Source organism: Dunckerocampus dactyliophorus, chromosome 9 (genome assembly GCF_027744805.1).
Source record: "Dunckerocampus dactyliophorus isolate RoL2022-P2 chromosome 9, RoL_Ddac_1.1, whole genome shotgun sequence".
In the NCBI taxonomy this organism is placed as follows: Eukaryota; Metazoa; Chordata; class Actinopteri; order Syngnathiformes; family Syngnathidae; genus Dunckerocampus; species Dunckerocampus dactyliophorus.
This window is the reverse complement of record NC_072827.1, coordinates 29,935,732-29,954,820: the sequence shown is the minus strand read 5'-3', so window position 1 is coordinate 29,954,820 and position 19,089 is coordinate 29,935,732. Positions and strand designations below refer to the sequence as shown.

Genomic DNA, 19,089 nt, shown 5'->3' with positions numbered 1-19,089 from the left:
TTGTTAGTATGGGTGGCGCAACGCAACGTGTTTAGACAAAAGTATTGGGACACCGGGCCGTTGCCCCTGTGCAGGTGGTGGGAGTGTATGAAGGGTTAGCTCCACACGTTGCTGCTAGCTTCCACTCTTCCACAAGTTTTTGGACATTTTGCATGAAGAGTATTTGTGAAGTCAGAGGTTACTGATGCAGGACTGAATGAAGATAGCAGGTTAAAAAAAAAAAAAGTTTTCTTTATTTTTCTCATGGTGCTGCACCTCAAGTCCACACTAATTTTCTAGGGTTTCCTGTTCCCCACTCTCACCAAAAAACCCACAAGTGTATAAATTCTTGCCTTTGACATAACTGAAGATGTTTTGTCTTCATTTTTATGAAGCTGCTGCACCTCTTCCGATGTACTCACATTTTATTTTCTGGAGTTTTCGGCTCCCCCCTCTCACTGGAGGATCTGAGATACACAAATTGACTTGCGAGGTGGTGCAGCTGATTAAAATTGAGCTACTTGCTGCAAAGTCTTTAAGAGCTGCATAAAAATAGAAACAATGAATGGTTTCCAATTGCATTCTTAAATGAATGAATGAACGCTAATCAAAGATTCATGACGGCGCACAACGTATTTGTGCATAACATCCTAGAAATGTGTACCTGTGTGCATCCCCTTATGCGTCCCTCTCCTCCTCTCCTCTCTCCTCCACTCCCCCCACCCCACTGCGTGTGCATATAGGCAATAAGCTGCTCTGCCACTGCGCAACGATGGAGCTCTCGCAGCGATGGAGATGACGCAAACAGCCTGTGCTCTCCGAAAAAGTCTTTCCAGGCGAACATGGCGGCAACTTAGGCGCGCTCCAAGATGACAACGGCCAGCCGGAGACGGAATTCAAGGCTTCACGCTCGGCTTCGAGGCAGCGACGAGACCGGCCAGTGCGGGCCAGCAGCCGCTTCCCTGTGAGCCCAATCTGCGGCAGACGCCCCAGCAGGATCATCATCATCATCATCATCAACAGCAGCAGCAGCAGCACCGAGCAGGCTTGCAACAGCCTGCGACGAAGGAAGGAGGAAGGAAGGGGAGGACACCCGGGAAGGCGAGAGAAAGAGAGAGAGAGAGAGAGAAGGGGGGGCATGCGGTCAAAGAGGACGCCGTCCCCCCGCGGGGAGCCATGGAGGATGCGGCAAGCTTAATCCGTGCGGGTGGTCTTATTGGACCGGAATAGCACCGATAGCTGCGGGCGCGATCGAGCTGCGCCCTGCGCCGGCGGAGGCAACGGCACCCGAGGAGAACACAGCCTGCCTCCCAACCCCCCGTAAGTCAATGAGTATTGAGACAGAGCAGCCCCCGCGGTGGAGTCGGCCAGGGCAGCACTCTCCTAAAATATGACCAGGGGTGCTTGGATGCGTCGACAGCATGACGAAGGCGTAAAATACTGGTTCGCACCCCGAGGGACCGAGAAGCCATCCACCGAGTCGGAACGGGCCCAGAGATGGCGACTGTCGCTGGCCTCGCTTCTCTTCATCACCATCCTGCTCTCGGATCACCTGTGGTTCTGCGCCGAGGCCACGCTGACCCGCACCAGGGACAAGCGCTCGGGGTCGGGGGGGCTCGGGATTAGAGAGACGGGCGAGCAGCCTCACTCCCTGCACTGGGTCCCACCACTACCACCACCATCATCATCATCACAACCACCATCATCATCATCACCCCCACCACCGCCTGACCCCTACCGGCTCACCAGAGAGCAAGATGCTATTTTTCTAGGGAATTCTACCGAACCTCTGTGGCGGATGGACACCTGCCACCCGGACAGCGTGTCCAAAGACTGCTTCACTTTCACGGACGCGGACACCGTGTGCCTGGGCCTCTCCACAGCCGGAGGGGGAGAGGGGACGCAGTCGGCGTACGTGAACCTGAGCGATTTGTACCTTTCTTTTTGTAATTCCTACTCACTTTTGGATTTGTTTTACGGGTTTACGAGTCCACACGACATGAATTGCACCCTGGATATGGCCATGGGGGCGGACGCGCCGGGATGCGGCGAGTGTGTCCGGGCTTACCAGCTCCTCGACCGGCAGGCGGAGGACAACTACCGGGAGTTCGAGCTGTTGGTCCGCAAATACGAGACGGACGCGTACTCGGTTCGGACGTGCATGGAGGAATGCAAGGTAGGACACGGACACACACACACACACGCACACACACACACACCCATACAAGTGGACTTGAGGGGGTGGGTTCTCGGTCGCCATGGCAACCACTGGACATGTCGGTATATTTGCATTTTTGGTCGTTTCCTTTTAAGAAATGAAGCTTGCAGTGTGTTTTAGCTGCACAGATGAATCCTTACTGGAGCGCTTCTGTGAAGCTTTGTGTAATTCTCCTCATGGCATACAGGTGATCTAATCCACTAACATGGGCACATTACGACCTATGGAACTCAGGCGTGTTTTCAATGTCAGACCTTGCACAGCACACATTGGAAGAAGCCCACGCACGCAAACACACACGCTGACACACGCTGGAGCCTCCATGCACTGACAGGGTGCATCACTCGCTGTCCATGGTGCTGAAACAAGGCCCGGTGAGAAGGCCTTATTTACAGCTTGTTGAAAAGAAGGCAAGCATATATGCAAATACTCGACTGTGCTGCAGTGTTACATCCAGCTCCAGCAACATCCAACCAGCCTCCTCCTCGTGCCTCCGCCGCAGCCTTTGCTAATGCAATAAGTCTCAGGCAGCCTTTTAGCCCCTGTAGCCCCATCTGAATTGCTAATCGACCTCGGTGTCCGAGTGACCTTTGAGAAATCGCGGCGCTCCCGGGACTGCATGACAACCCGCGGCGGCTCCCTTTTTCAAGAAGCGCTCTCGCCAGAGAATAAATATATTACGCTGCTTGATATGATAATTACAGCTATTCATTCTCAAGTCGGGTGTTTTGCGCCGGCCGCCCCGTGTCATCGGGATTAATCTTGAATGTTGTCAACAGCTGCTTAAAGCCTGTTTTCAAGCCTGTTAACTGCACTGAAAGCCATGAGTTTGCAACCTTATGATGACTCTGAAAGGCAGAGAGCGTTCTTTTTACTGTGTTTGCTCAATTTGAGGCTGACAGTGTTTTCTTAGTTTTGTAGCGGGCATGTATTGAAGGATATACCCATTTCAAAGAAGACCTTTATAGTATGTAATCAGATAATGACCTGGAAGGTTTACGTACTCAACTGCAGAGAGCACCATGCGTTTATTCGAAGGAGTATTACATAGCATTTGACATAGTTTCCTCAGTGCGTTCATCTCAACTGCAGCACGTACTCGGTATTTATTTGAAAGAGGCGTTGATTCGAGAGGTTTTTATAGTATTTACTCAAACAGTGGCCCACTCACCGATTGTCATGGGATCTGGGTAATGACTGAAAGGGCAAGATCGCGGGTTCAAGCGGCCGAAATGAGTGTTCTCCGTAGAGTGACTGGGCTCTCTTTTTGCAATAAGGTGAGAAGCACTGTTTGGTTTAAACCCACTGCTCCTCCGCACTGAGAGGAGCCAAATGAGGTGGCTCTGGCATCTGGTCAGGTTGCCTCCCGGACGCCTCCCTGGGGAGGTGTTCAGGGCACGCCCGACTGGTAGGAGCCCTCAAGGAAGACCCAGGACACATTGGAGAGACTATGTCTCTCAACTGGCCGGGGAACGCCTCGGAACCGGCCGGGAGGAGCTGGACGAAGTAGCCGGTGAGAGGGAAGTCTGGGCTTCTCTGCTTAGGCTGCTGTCCTTGCCACCCAAACTGGGATAAGCAGAAGATGGATGGATGGGTGGCCCACTGCATTTATATACTGAACTGCAGACAGTGGAATGTATTTACTTGAAAGAGGTGTCTATTTGGGAGAAAGCCTGTGCAGTATTTCTTCAAATACTGACCAGTGGTGTTTTTATTTTACACAACTGCAGAGATTGAAGTTTACCTGAAAGAGGCATCCATCTAAAAGGAGTTAAAAAGTATAAAAGTATTTACTCAAATAGTCTCCCAGGGCCCTTACTGCAACTTCAGACAGCACCATGCATTTATTTGAAAGAGGTGTCTATTTGACAGGAGGCCTGTTCAGTATTTCCTCAAATAGTGGCACAGGGTGTTTATTTACTCAACTGCAGAGAGTACCAACCATTTTTTTTGAAGGAGGCATCCATTTCATGGGAGGCTGTTATTGTATTTCTTCAAGTGTGGCTCAGGGTGAACTGAAGACAGTGCCATGCATTTATTTGAAAGAGGTGCCTATTTGAAAGGAGGCCTTAATTAATTCCTGAAATGGTGAGAATGCCAGTCAAATGTCCATCCCAAGTCTTATACGGCATAACATTTGTTTGCTCTTGTTGTCAGGTGTTCAACCGCAGCTGAAAGTACTTTGCCCTTGTTAAAAATGAAACCTTACATGAGTGTGTTTTTAAAAATGGTTGTCTTCTGAATGACTCAGGCTGAGTGCCACAGACAGGCTATGGAAAGTTTCAGCATTGATAATGACTGGAGGCTGATTCTGAGACAAGCCAAATTGTTGTAAGTTAGTGTTAGCAGGCCCTACTGGGTCCTCATCACTTATAATACAGCAGTTTACTGAGGGAAGGAAGCCAACGTGGTATTAATCAGGCTGTCGGCAACAAATGCACTCAGTGGTCAAACCATACAATATAAAGTATACATAAAACAAAACAAGCCTTGATCCACATATTTTGAAATGTATCTGCAAACGATGAATGGATAACATTTCACCTGGCACTCTATTGGGCACACGTGCACTCTACTAAGTTCCAGATCAATCAAAATGCTAGAAACAGCTCTCATTGACAAACCTACAGTATTTGAGTGTTTTTAGCTTCAAATTGCCAGGATTTTTAATGGAGGTTTTGTGTTAAATGTCATTAGCTTGTGCAGGTGTACCTAATATTGTGTCCATTTATGTTTTTCTGATCTATGCAACTGTGTAACACACGCACACGGACACTGTGCCATTCTACAGCAGCCGGAATGATAAACTTGCATGTCAATGACAACTGAACCTGATTGTCTTTAAAATGACAGGTTTTTAATGGAGGTCTTGCACTGGATGTCATTAGATCGCGCTGGTGTCCCTAATATTATGTCCATGCATCTTCTAATTGGTGTTTTCGCACCACCTTCTGATCCATGCAACCGTGTAACACACACGTGCAGAGGCGGAACCCACCAAACCCTCCCGTCCCCATGTGCTGTCTTCCCTGCAGGTCCAGACCTGAGCGTCCCTTCCGGTGTAATTTAATTTGCGCTCCCATAATTCTCTGCTTCTCTGGTGGCTGTGTCTCCAGGGCTGGTCCTCAGCATGTTGATCCCCTCTCTTCCGTCTATTTGTCATTGTCTCTTGGTTATACTTTCGCATCCTCTCCATCTTTGTCTTCCTCCCATCTGTGTCAAGAGGGACGGGCGTCACATGTGCACAGTTTTATCCTCTGCGCTCTCCTCCCTCTTCTTCTTCATGTACACTCACTTCCGTCAGGGGCCTTGGCCTCACTTCTTCCCTCCTCTCGCTGTCCTCTGTGGAAATATGTGAGTGTTGGAGTGATAGATACCCATCTAGGTTAAGGTCCTTTCCCTCTCTTCAATTACAGACCTGTCCACACACACATGCACACACACGCACACACACTCTCCTGTGTGCTTTTTTTTCCTCCTCTTAACACCCCATTGCGTGGCGGCCACATGACGTGCCTGAGAATTATGCGCCGGTACCTGTGGAATAATACTGACGGACTGTCAGTCAACGTCATGTTCATATATCAAAACATTTGTTCCGCAGTGGTAATAGAAATAAACACCTGCCACCATCACAAGAGCTGTATTAGGTGTACAAGCATAAGATTATTAACAGCCCAAGAAGTGTACAAAGACGCTAATAAGACACATAAAGTATAATAAAACCGCTCACTCTCGGTGGGGAGTGGTTGAACGCAGTAGGCTTCGTGCGTCACACGTTTCAACTGTCGTGCAAGTGTAAGTTAACCTCGATAGACTACGACCGGGCCCGCAAGTTCAGTTCCGAACTCAACCAGTGTGTCACGCTGGTCATACAGAGGGTCTTCTGAATCGCATTTTTGCAGTAGGTCCTTGAAAGCAGCAAAGCTCTCCTGTCATGCAGAGGATCTTTGACTAGTGTTTTTGGAGTAGTGGAGTAGCCAGGTAGTGTCTCGACTAATGCCTACGGTATCTCATGCTGCAAGAGCCGTTCACTTTTATCCCAATGATGGCCTTGGTGGCCATGTTTTAATAACATTACCATCAATGCACGCATTGACATTGGAGTGTCCTCCATAGCAGAGGATCAGAATTAACTTCCAGCTCTAATCCGGTTACTATACGTTATTTTCCGGGATTTATCAGGCTGGAAAACCTGCATGTGTTCACAATGTAAAGCCCAAGTTTCTTACTGTTCACTAGATTGACTAGTACTGCAAATGCAAATACACTAACTTAGTTACTATATGTGATGCTATGCATAGATCATTTACTGCGCTTTCGATGCTTGCCAAATGACAGTAGATAGTTGATGGATTGATCTATCAGTTGAAAATACTGGATGGTTGGGAGATGAATGAGCGCACTTTTGCGTGCATGGTTGATTGGATGGATGAATCCACTGATATGTTAGCGTCTTGTTGCATATTTAGCATTGCTGACCAATGAAATTAATGTGAATTAATTTGTTCCAGGCTCAAACTATCGCCATCATGAAACTTTTATTAACTGTACAGTAGGCATGGGCTGGTTACCGGTTTCGAGGTACGAAAAGGTCACGTTTTCAAAACAACTAAAATTTTGCGTCATACTGTTTCTAGGATATGAGAGAAAGTGGAGGTCCTGTGCCACAGGCGTGTGCTGTGTTGCCAAAAGTTGGGCACAGGCGTTGTTAGCTGCCTTTTAGCTTGTACGGCCGCGCTGCAGGGTTGGGCAATCATTTTTATATACGGGTATACAGGTATAACTTCTTCCAATGATAGGAAAATGACTTACAGTTGCAGAGCCCTGTATTGATGTATTGGTGCCTCACATGTACCACAGCATGGTCGTGGTCGAATCATTTTTTCCATGTATGTATATGACTGTATGTATAACTTCTTAGCACCCTTGCATCCTTTCATTTTTCATTATGTGGCCTCCCTGGAAAAAGTTTGGACACCCCCGATGTAAAGGAACACCCCACTAACAGATTGCACAGTTATTGTCTAAATGTGTTTCCCTCATATTCAATGATGTCGCTTCATGGGTCCGTTCAAATAGATGCTGGGAAACTCTCCTCCTTATGAGCTGCCAGCGTTTGCTTCCTCCCCAAGTGAGATGAGGGAATATATGCTGGAGAACAACACAGCAGCACTCTCACGGAAACGCCTTCGTGGTTTGCAATGCAACACCATGAAAGTCTGCGTCTCGTTTGCCCCGTGAAGCCCTGCTGCTAAACTTCAGACGACCACAAAAGCAAAGATAAGCACGTTTCCTTTCTCATGCTGGTGTGCTTAGTTGAATGATTTGATGAGTGGGTGATGTGTTATGTTGGATTTTTCTCTCTGACAAGATAAGGGGCGAGAACCACCGCAGCGGAAATGGCCGCTGTTCAAAACTTGAAAATTCGCCGAGCACCGAGGCAGAAAAATTGTGAAAAGTTTTGAGGTGTTTGCCGCCTTGTAAATTCATGAAAACATCTGCGCTGCAACAGATGTCGCTGCTGCTATTCTTGCTGTTTCAGTTTGCTTGTTTGTTCAGCTCCTGTGCACGTGCGTCTGTGTGAGTGAAGGCAAAGCTTTAGTTGTCATAAGTGTAATGAGTCATTGATAAAAATAGCATCCATTTAATCTGGACTTCATGAAAGCAACCCAGCAGATAGGCCCCCATGTTGGGAGGCTATTATTAGTCAGACCAGCTACGTGTTCAACTGCAAGTGTTTACATCATGAATGGACATTTCAAGTAGAGTGGAACCTCAAAGGTGGAGCACACAGTTCATATCGTTGGGAATTAATCTGTTCCAGGGTCAAACTATGGCCACCATTACACGTTTAATGAACTGTAGAGTAATCCCTCATTTATTGTGGTTAATTGGTTCCAGACTCCACGGTAACAAGTGAATTTACGTGACTTTCCTGATTATAAATGGAATATTTTTGTAGTTAGAGCACAGAAAACATGCTTACACCTTCTGAATGCGGTTTTTAACAATATTAGAGCCTCCGTTAAATGAAATAACACCCATACAGTCACCTTCACAATTTGATTATCCAATATAGTAGACACAAATAAGAAAATACGCCATTTAATGCAAGGTGTTTCAAATGGTGTCAAGATTTTCCAATGGTCACTAAGTTGCAACCCACTTTTATGTATTTTAAATTTGCATTCATTTTTATTTTATTTTTTTACACTTTTATTGAAGTCATTGTCATTTTTATATTTATTTATTCCATCCGCCCATCCAACTTCTATGCCGCTTATCCTCACTAATGGCGCGGGTATTTTGGAGTCTATCCCAGCTGACTTTGGGACCGGTCGCCAGCCAATCGCCAGTCAATCACCAGCCAATCGCCAGCCAATCGCCAGCCAATCGCAAGCCAATCGCCAGCCAATCGCAAGCCAATCGCCAGCCAATCGCAAGCACGTTTTACATATTTTTTGCTTCAGTTTTTTGTTTAAATATTTAAGCAAGTTTTAGATATTTTTTGCCTAAATAAAGAGTTAGGGGGTTATGGTTAGCGTTAGGGTTGGTTAGGGTTCCGGTTAGGGTTAGGGTGACCATCCTAACCCAAACCCTAACCCAAACTCTAACCCAAACCCTAACCCTAACCCTAACCCAAACTCTAACCCAAACCCTAACCCTAACCCTAACCCTAACCCAAACTCTAACCCAAACCCTAACCCTAACCCTAACCCTAACCCTAACCCTAACCCTATTAAACTTTAATATACATATACGTATACAACGTACCACATAAAATGACCATATACAGTAGATATGCTAAGAAATGATTCATATGTAAAGAAAAGCTATGTGGTTTATGTGAGAACACATATGATTATTTGAGTTTTCATTTCAACGTTTTCTCACAACATTACGACTTTTTTGTCTTTTTTTCAACTTTTGCCCAACTCTCATTCAGTTTAACTCACAATTGTGCATAACATGGACATTTTTCTGTACCATCCGTTCTCTGAAACCCATATTGGTAACTTATGCTAGCCGGTAGTGGTGTTCTTATATATTTTTGGGTGAAAGAAGTTTCATTTGGAGCCACCTTTAAGGTACAGTTAACACCTATGCACCCTACAGGGCTAATTATTGCTCTCCAAGGTTACTGTGCCTTTTTCCTGGGCCATAAAGATCGTCAAGGGTAGCATAACATTTGGTGTTACCACCCCAGTGACAAGCCATTGTACCCCTACAGGTAGAACAATGCACGAGTGTACTGTATGTTTTCTATAGGTGGATTAAAGGTCTAAGAGGAGGACGTGAGGCTCTCAGCACTCTCCCAAGCACAGACACACAAACCCAGTCACAGCTCCCTGAGCTCCCAGACGCTGGTGACATTCTCACATCACTGAGTCATCATCATCACCACCACCGGTCCGCTCACAGCATGTCCTGTTACAGACGGAACATCTCCAAGCTCATCGACATGCAAGACGATGGATGTACAGTAGCGAGCGTAAACGTCATCTGATGACAGACCAAACGTACCGGACTATTTATGCTGCTACTTGTCAGGAGTTTGATGAAAATGCAAACAGGATGTATCCACAAAACACCAATTCATGATTCCTAAAAAAAACAAACAATCTTTTGTAGCTGTACCGCTGGCGTGTGCCTGAATTTTGACATTTTCATTTATTGATTTAAAATAATCTGGAAAATATTGGCATATATGATTTAAACAAATAAGCAAAGAAATGTCAAATGCAAGCTCCTTCATGCTCCATCCCTCCAAAAAACGTGGAACCTGGCTTTGCCCTTTATATGCCAAGCAGCCACAGTTTGGAAATATTGCATTATATTGCGTTATATTACATGTAATATATTCCTTTTATGGATATGATTGGGATTATGATTATTATTTTACTCCTTAAAGATAATTACTACAGAAATCAGATTTTTAATTATAATTATAATGAAAATTGTAATTGTTCTTCTTTTTGTTTTTTTTTCGAGTAAAGTGTTTCTCTTGACACCCCCGATGAGAAGATAAAGCGTTAACTGGGTTTTGTGCGTAGTTCTAACGGTGCTGAACTGCCTCTCTGTAACGCCACATCTTGGAATATAGCCATCAATAACCAATAACCATCAATAATATATCATTGATGGTTTGTATATTGGGATGTGATAGTGGTGCTGTTCAGAGGTGGATTAAGTCATTTAGGCCCCAGGTACCCAAATGCATCTCCCGGAGATCACTAGATGTACGTAATGTCGCGGACGATGACTTTTCATCCAGTAAATGTAACGTCAGCATTGTCAGCACTCTTTTAACTGCAGCCTAACAGCGAATGAATTGCAGAAAGCAATTTCAATCATGCCATTTAATCACCGTATGACTTTGCACATCTATTGCACAAGTGCCACAGTACATGTCGCATGTATAGCTGACAGCAGGGGGGGTTGTGGGGGGCGGGGAGGATAGCGAATGGTGAAGATTAGAGGAAAGACCCAGCGATGTGTGCAGACAGGATCTGACAAAATGTGTCACATCCTCCTTGTCATTTTCTCTATTGTATGTTATTTATTTTTCTGTGGAGGGTGTGTGTGTGTGTGTGTGTGTGTGTGTGTGTGTGTGTGTGCGTGTGTGTGGGTGAGAACAATTCATCTGAGCACCTGGCCTGATATATAATCCTCTCCAATTTAATCAGTGTTTGTGTCAATGGATGAAAGTGCACACGTGTGCATGCATCAGCGAGATGTTGTAGTGTTGCTTTTTCCATGTGTGAGACTGACGGGACAAATTTAAAGGGGAAATGGAATGGATACTATTACATGCTTATTTGTGGGTGAGTTACATGCGAGGATTTCATTGTTATTTTATGTTCTGAACTCCTGTCTCCCATGTAGGTGTCATATTAGCGAAATGCGACTTTGTAGCGACTCGTGACTCGTGTAGCTATTGCAGTGGAACATGGCAGCCCCAGTCTCATGAGATTGGCGATATTATATAGAAGAAGACCATAAACCCAATAAATATAGATAAATACAGTATGGAATGCTGTGCAAAAGTTTCAGGCCACCATTGGGTTTATACTTTTAGCAAAGCTGTAATGTAGGGATGCCCGATGCCGATCCGCTGTATTTTGAAGATCGGATAATATCGGCTTTTCTACACGGGATCGGGCCGATCCGGTTGCCGTATAACGTTCATAATTCCCATAACAACCCAACATGGTAGGTGCGGTAATGCGCTTCAAAGCTGGTTGCCACTCGACTCCCACCACCCGCAAGAAGAAGAAAACGCAGCACCACCATGCAGACACGTCCGCTGTACAGTGACGGAGTTACGTGGCGGCCAATGGTGGCCACGGGCACCCTTGGTCACTCTCCAGCCGCCCCACTGACCCTCCGGGCATTTCAGGTATCAACGTATTGCCACCCCTATGTGAGGAATGGCCGCCCCAACGAAAAATGTCTGGCTCCGCCAATGCCGCTGTAACTGCTGGTTGTTTGTACTAGGGGCCGTCAATAAATTATTATTGCGTTGAAGAGAATTTGTTAAAAAAAAAGTAATTTATTCTAAATCACACCACAGATTGACCTATAACCATGTGAAATGATTAGTCCTACCCTAAAAGTATTTTTCACGCCTGTTTTTTCCCCCTAATTTGATATTTATTGGATGGACTTTTATTGGATCAGGGACCTGACTCACAGAGGTTCGTTACAAAAGCCAAACAAGATATTGCGGGGTTGTGAATATGCAAGGAGCCATTGAGTATAGTCATCTTAATTTCACATTTTGAATCTCAAAGTGTCTTCTATCATGTATGGCAAATGTTCAAATTTCCTATTTTTACTGGTCAAATTCCTCTTACGTCGCATCCTTATTGTTTTCGCCTGTCTCCTGGGAACGTTTCTATCTACTTCCTGTAGCTGCTGGAGCCGTGTTGAGATATGGGCCTTACACGCTAAATACCTCCCTCTTTCAAACAGATGCAAATGAGTTTGTGTTGTCCTCCTCTGCGCCGTCATTACGAAGCCAAAGAGGCTGATTATTCACATCATTACTCCACCTGGTAACCACCTTAGGAGCTTGATACAGCCATCAAGTGTGCATAAGTGAGGGAGAGAGAGAGAGCGAGGGATGGGGAGGGGGAGTATTGTTTGGTGATCCAGGTTTTTGAGAGCGGGCAGCACCAAACACGGCCCAGCCAGCCCTCTCTGCACCCACCTGCAGTCTGACAGTAATTTGATGGTGGGCAGGGAGGAGGAACGGAAGAGAGGTTATCGATGGGCAAAGATAGTGCATGGAAAAGGTGGAAGAGGAATGGGGGGGGAGATTGAGCTGACGATGAGGGTCTTATCGTCATCTACTTCTAATGGTTTGTTGCTGGTGCGTGTGTGTTTGTGTGTGGTGGTGAATGGACTTAGAGGGCTTTTTCACCTTTTCCACAAATGCCGCGTTTTGTCTTCTTCACTTGCTCCTTCACCTCTTTTCCCGCTTTACTTTATCTGACCCACTTTTGAGCGTCCTTGTTTTTATCACCTCCACCGAGGAGGTACCATTTGTCTATCTGACCTAACCCTGGGTGTTTGTGAGCGTCAACCAGAGCTCGACCTTGTTCACCCACCGTAAAACACACTTATCCCCGAAGACAAATGCATGATAGTGCACGTACATGCAGCAGGGTGTACTTTGAAGGGTCGCTGCACAAGAATAACACGTGGGATTGATACTTCCTGGGATGTGTGAGTCAAAATGCTGGACTGCGTTTCACTAAATCGTTAAGTCATATGATGGACATTTGGCTAAATTTCTTTGTACATGGATTTCACTTTCATCTTTGAGCTACCACCTTTCCGCGGTGGAGGAGTTTGTGTGTCCTGATGATCGTAGGAGCTAAGTGGTAGGGGGCTTTTATGCCCCTGGTGGGGCCACCCAAGACAAACAGCTCCAAGGTGAGGGACCGGACAAAGCATAGCTCAAACACACCCCTATAATGATCAACAGATATGGACCACTGGGGCCCCCCTCTGGAGCCAGGCGTGGAGGTGGGGCATGATGGTGGCTGGGTACAGCAAGACGAGGCAACATGGGTCGCCCCCTCCAGCCAAAGGGGTCATGTGCAGAGTGAGTTGGGTGGATCGTGGTCCGATCCTTGGCTGCAGAAGCTAGCTCTTGGTATGTGGAATGTCACCTCTTCGGTGGGGCAGGAGCCTGAGATGGTGCGCAACGTGGAGAAGTTCCAGGTAGATATAGTGGGACTCACCTTGACGCACAGCAAGGGCTCTGGAACCAGTCCTCTTGAGAGGGACTGGACCTCATTCCACTCTGGTGTTCTTTTCTCTGCAGGAATTTCTCTTTGCGCCGCGGCTCAGGGCCTGTATGTTGGGGGCTAAGTTTAGTTTCCATCCGCCGTCGGGTGGGGGGACGGGTCCTGACTGTTGCTTTCGCTTATGCACCAAACATCAGTTCAGAATACCCGCCCGCTTTGGAGTCCCTGGAGAGTGATCTGGAAAGGCGTGATTGAGAGGAACGGCTTTGTCTTCCTAATAAACAACCTAAAGAGCCATATTTTATTTGTCTTATTTGCACTGCAGCATGTCAGTCGGATGTACGATTGTACTCACAAGTGAGCAAGCGTGCTGTGGGGTTTGACTTTGTGGATTACTTTGGAGTCAATCTGGCGGTCATCATAACACACACCCGATCAAATTTGTTGAACCATTTGAAAAATTGCAAGAACTTACATTTTGGACTGTTGGATCTTAAGGAGGTTCTAAGCAGAGCTTCAAAATGCAAAAAGAAGAAATGAGAGTGAGACAAAAAATGTTTTGTTTTGAATAAGCAATTTATTGCAAACAACCATTAAAGTGAAGCAGGCTGTTCATCAGCTAATCAAAAGTTTAAGACCAACAAGAAACCCCCCCAAAATAAAAATAAAATCTTCAAAAAAGGACTCAGTATTGAGTAGTGCGCCATTCTTATTAATCACCTCAAAAATGTGTGTCAGCGTGTTTGATGCCAATGTTTCCAGAGGCTAGTGGGAATGGATCAGGAGTGTATAACGGGCAAGGAGACATCGCAGCGCAGTCATTCCATGACTCGGCTATGCTTTTCTGACATGGCTCCAGTCTGCGACTAAATGGTCCCATTTTGCCACTAAAATATGAGACATTCAGAGTGGATTTTTCATCTACTCGCGCATGTGCAAGCAGATAAAAGTATGCGTCCCGTATCGAGCTGACAGGAGTCGGCCCTTATTTCCGTGAAAATGTAAAATACTCTGAAAAGTGGCGTCAATTGACGGCGGCTTGTCACAGTCTTAGCCTAGCGATGCCGGCATGTGTGATCGCTCACGTTTGACTCGCATTGAAGTTCGACTATTCAACCATCTTTGTTTACACATTTTGCCTGACTCCACTGTCTCTCTGGCGGAAGCTAGCTAGCTGTAGCTTTCCACCTAGCCTCTGGTCCACGGACTCCAAACGTGATTTTTTTTCATTGGACCCAGAATTCCTGGCTGTACCCCTGCTATGGGCTATATGATATGAAAAAAGGAACCATCAAATCACCTCAATTTAGACAAAAACATATTTGCCTTATCGTTCGAAGAGAACATATCTCACTGGTTAGGCTGGTCATCTCAACCGATGAATTCAATTACTTTTGGGCTTATTAGCTTAGCCTTCTGACTCTCACACACATACGCCGTTTGGCTGATGATCACACCGTTAGCCTCGAAAACTCACCATACTCTGTCACCTGTTTGTTCTTAAATGCCCGATTAAATGAAAGCTTTTTAACGTGCTACCCCTGCAAGTTTTCATGGCATGTGTCGGTAGTTAAGTTCCACGCGGCAGACATGATTGTTTTAATATACGAATAAATCATCGCTGTTTCATGGCGGAGCAGGGCCTATTATTAGTGAAAAAATATGCATATGTAAGCAAACATTACATATTTTTTGCCTAAACTAAGCATTTTCAAGCATGGCTAAATGAACTGCAATACAAATATAAGGCGTTCAGAAGACGCAGAGACGCGATACGAAGTACAGCACGCTGGTCAATAGGTGTCAGTAATGTTACTGTTATGACACAAGACTTGGAAAAACAGGCTTTCATGCTGGTTTGAATTGTCTCACAACAGGCACAATTATCACAATTAACCAAATTCCTAATAAAAACACGGCTACCGTTGTAGCTGGAGCCCATGCCAAACTGGCACAGCCTCAAATGTTCCTTCAATGAAACACAAAGATGCTGCAAAATTCAATGTTAGAAATGTTTTAAAAAAAGATAAATAAATCCAGCTCTCATCTAAATATGTGACCCCAATTTTTTTTGATCAAGTCTATTTGATCATTTTTAATGAAGTAATATACCTTTCAGTACATGTTACTCGAGATATTTGTTCTTATCATGTTAGACTGTTTTGCCTGATAGTCAAAAAGAAAATATTTTGATTTTTCAATTTCTTTCAAGTTTTTTTCATGATCACTTTTACATTTCTTCACTGATTGGCTGGGAGAAATCACGTGCTTGTACTGCATCCCTCTTTTAAAAGTGCTAATGTTTGCTATTATTTGTTTTTTGGAGAGGATCAGACAAAAGTTGATTGATCTCCTTTTAAAAACATGGCTTTAACACTTGTGCTTTGTGTCCTGCGGCTGCTGTTTTTCCTTTACAGTGGCACACTGGCAGCCCCACTCAGACTCTGTGTAAATTATTCATCTGCCAGAGGCTTTTCAAAGGCACTGAGGAGGAACTGTGACACCCCCCTCTCCTGTGCACCCACACACCCCGGTGTGCACACATACACACGCAGAGGGAGCAAGTGCATGTCGACACAGTCACTCATGTTAACCATGTGAGCAAACACCATTTGTCTGGTCTTCTTTTCAGCCTTATTGACCCTGCAGGGAAGGTCATCGGCATTGTAGCAGCCGATACACTCACTGGACAGCTGGAAAGTAATTTTTAAAGGGAGCTGCCTGAATGTTCTGAGCTCCTGTTTCCATGGCAGTGTGGTATTGCGCAGATTTGCTGGGTTTCAACCACGCTAGCAGATGGGGGGGGCAAGCATGAGCTCACTCAGTATGTCTGTGCAATACTTTGGAGATTAAAGCCAATAACGGTGCAAGTCATTGAAATGATTTGCTCCAGTTGTGCGAGTGTACATGGTGTGTTGCATCAAAGTATTATGTCATATAACAGCATGATTTTGTTCCTGTGATATTTTGACTTTATTCCTACTACGTTGTAACGTTTTCCCCTTTTCTGCAGTTTTTTTTCATCTTGTCAATTTTCTTCTAGTAATAATGACATTCTTCTTATTTATTTTATTTTATTTTTTGTAGTTTTCTGGATAAATTGTATTTTTACTATGTGCTGTGGGCCAATTAAAAAACAGTCGTGGGCCGCAACTGGCAAATGGCTCTGGTTTAGATGTTGCTCAACTTCCTACAGGTGAGGTCATGTGATACTGGACTTCTTTAGACAGCTAATTTGTTGAGACTGAATCACAATAGCTGAATAGTGAAGTAGTGAATACTAAAAGTAAATAGTGAAAGAGGTTGCAGTGAGAGGAGAACACATGAAGGGGCGTGGCCAATAAGGGGAGAGAGTGCAGGTGGGCCATCCGCAGAGGCTTGACCTTACCCACCTCTACCAGCTCCTTCAGCTCCACATTAATTACACCACAGATGTTGCTGCTGCGGCACGCCAACATGCAGGGCACACAATGCTGACGGATTGTTAGGACGTTTGTGATTCATTTCAGCGTTGGAAGCTTTGTTCTTGTTTTAATGACGTTTTTCACAGCGGAAAAAGGAAATAGTAATAGATAAAGGTGCAAATATATATACACTAAGTCCCCAACTAACGAACACAATTGGTTCCAGACGACCGTTCTTAAGTGGAATTGTTCTTAAGTAGGGAAAAGGTAATATTAGCAATGATATAGGTACTACATGTACGTGTATACATTTACAGTATATGTGTATGTATGTAAATATGAGTTTGGATGCAGTAGTAATATTAAACAAGGATAATTAATGAAAAAAACAATAATAAAAGTGATATAATAATACGTAATGATAAATGTTATTTACCTTTGAAGAGGAGTGGTCGAGCATACGTCGTTGTGGAGGAGGAGGTGGAGGAGATATTAGAAAAAAGAACAAATGGTGGTGGTGGTTAGACTCTTCTAAAAGAGGTAGTGTTCTGTGGGTGGTGTAGAATTAAGCAGGCCTATTAACTCTTCATAACTTTAATCACACGCTCTGTCCGGGTTGTATCGTACAACTCTTAGCCTTCCTCTCTCCTCTTCCTCTTCCTTTTTTCTTCGCCTCCTGTTTTCCAAATGTAGTCTTTTGCCAGTTGTGAATGAATAGGAAAGTGATAAAGGCAATAAAACAATGTGGTGCACTGACAGTCAAGGTTTATACACTTAATGATAATAAATCAATAATAACTGATCATAACTGAGCATTCCTTGGACCTCTGTGAGCGCCCTCAGACGTGCACACTTGTCGTATCACACCTGTCCAAAACCTGAGAACCAGAGGTAGTTCACCTTCCTTTCTGTGGTATTCTTGTATAGGCATGGGGTCAAAAGGTCAGCAAGGCGTCTTTCTCAGTGTAGCTTTCTTTTTTGTCCACCTCAAACACGTGGAACTCTCTCATGTAATTAATGACCCGAATCTTGCAGGAAACACCAAGTTCATGATTTCATTTTCCATTTCTTTTCTTCTTGACCATTTATTTTGTTAATTACGTATACTTTTATTTCCTTATTTCCTTTCCAGGCTGTGTGGCAGCAGCCTGTTCTGGCACTGCTTCATTCTGGAAATCTGCCTGACATTTGCTGTATGTGTTTACTTTTGTCTGAGTAAAAAATGTAAAAAACAACCGCCACGGCATTCGGCATCACTCGGGCAACCTCGGCGTAACACTTCCTGTAGCCGGTAAGTCCGGCCATCAAAATAAAAGCATGCCACTACCACATTTCCTGCGTAATGTGCGGTTAATGAACTGATTGGCTGCGTACCAACAGGATCTCATCATTGGCTGGACAGTGTTCGTCATTGCTGTCGTCTGTCACTTGCATTGCAAAATGGTACAGAATAAATGATCATGTCTTTATTTTATTTACAGTTTACAGTTTATTTTGTTGTGCTGCAAGGATTCGCTGTGCGCTGAGAACACAAGATCAGTGCTCGATTGCTTGGAGGGAATGTTGATCCCAGCTGCCTTCGGGCGAGGGAGGGGGTACACTCTGAACTGGTCGCCAGCCAGACCACGTTCACACATATGGACCATTTAGTCTCAAATTAACCTTGCATTGGAATGTGAACCGACAATCTCCTGACTGGGAGGCCAGCATGCTAACCACTAGGCCACCGTGCAGCCCGTTACACACTGCATGAATGGTAGAGATGTCTCCATGCACGTTTTTGGCTTCCCATCTGATCCGATTTTTTTGATAGTCTAGCCGATCATATCCGGTACCGATCCCTTTTTTTTTAATAATGAGCTTTTGTTACAACCATGAATTTGTGGAATTGAATATAGTTATGAAATTAGCTCTTCAAAGCATCAAAAATAATGCAACCAAAGTATTGCTGAGTTGACTTTTTTATTCCACAGCATGACCAACAATATTGTTTGGCTTTTGTAACAAACCTCTGTGAGTCAGGTCCCTAATCCAATAAAAGAGCCAATAAAAATCCATCCAATAAAAGATAAAATTGTAAAAAATGGGTGCAAAATACTTTTAGGGTTGGACTAATCATTGGACATGGTTGTAGATTTATCTGACATTTTTTTAACAAACTCTTTTCAACACAATAGTAATTTATTGACGGTTGCTAGTATAAACAACCGGCGGATACAGTGGCACT

The 19,089-nt window shown here is 44.7% G+C and overlaps 1 protein-coding gene across 1 annotated transcript in view; it reads left to right on the top strand.

Moving 5' to 3' along the window:
* The first annotated feature begins 760 nt into the window (after positions 1–760).
* Positions 761–19,089, top strand: part of LOC129187264 (NALCN channel auxiliary factor 1) — a 105,652-nt gene continuing 87,323 nt past the window's right edge. Inside the window, exon 1 of the mRNA XM_054786292.1 lies at positions 761–2,155. Coding sequence (XP_054642267.1) covers positions 1,370–2,155 — 786 coding nt within the window. The 5' untranslated portion in view covers positions 761–1,369. The remainder of the gene's footprint in view (positions 2,156–19,089) is intronic.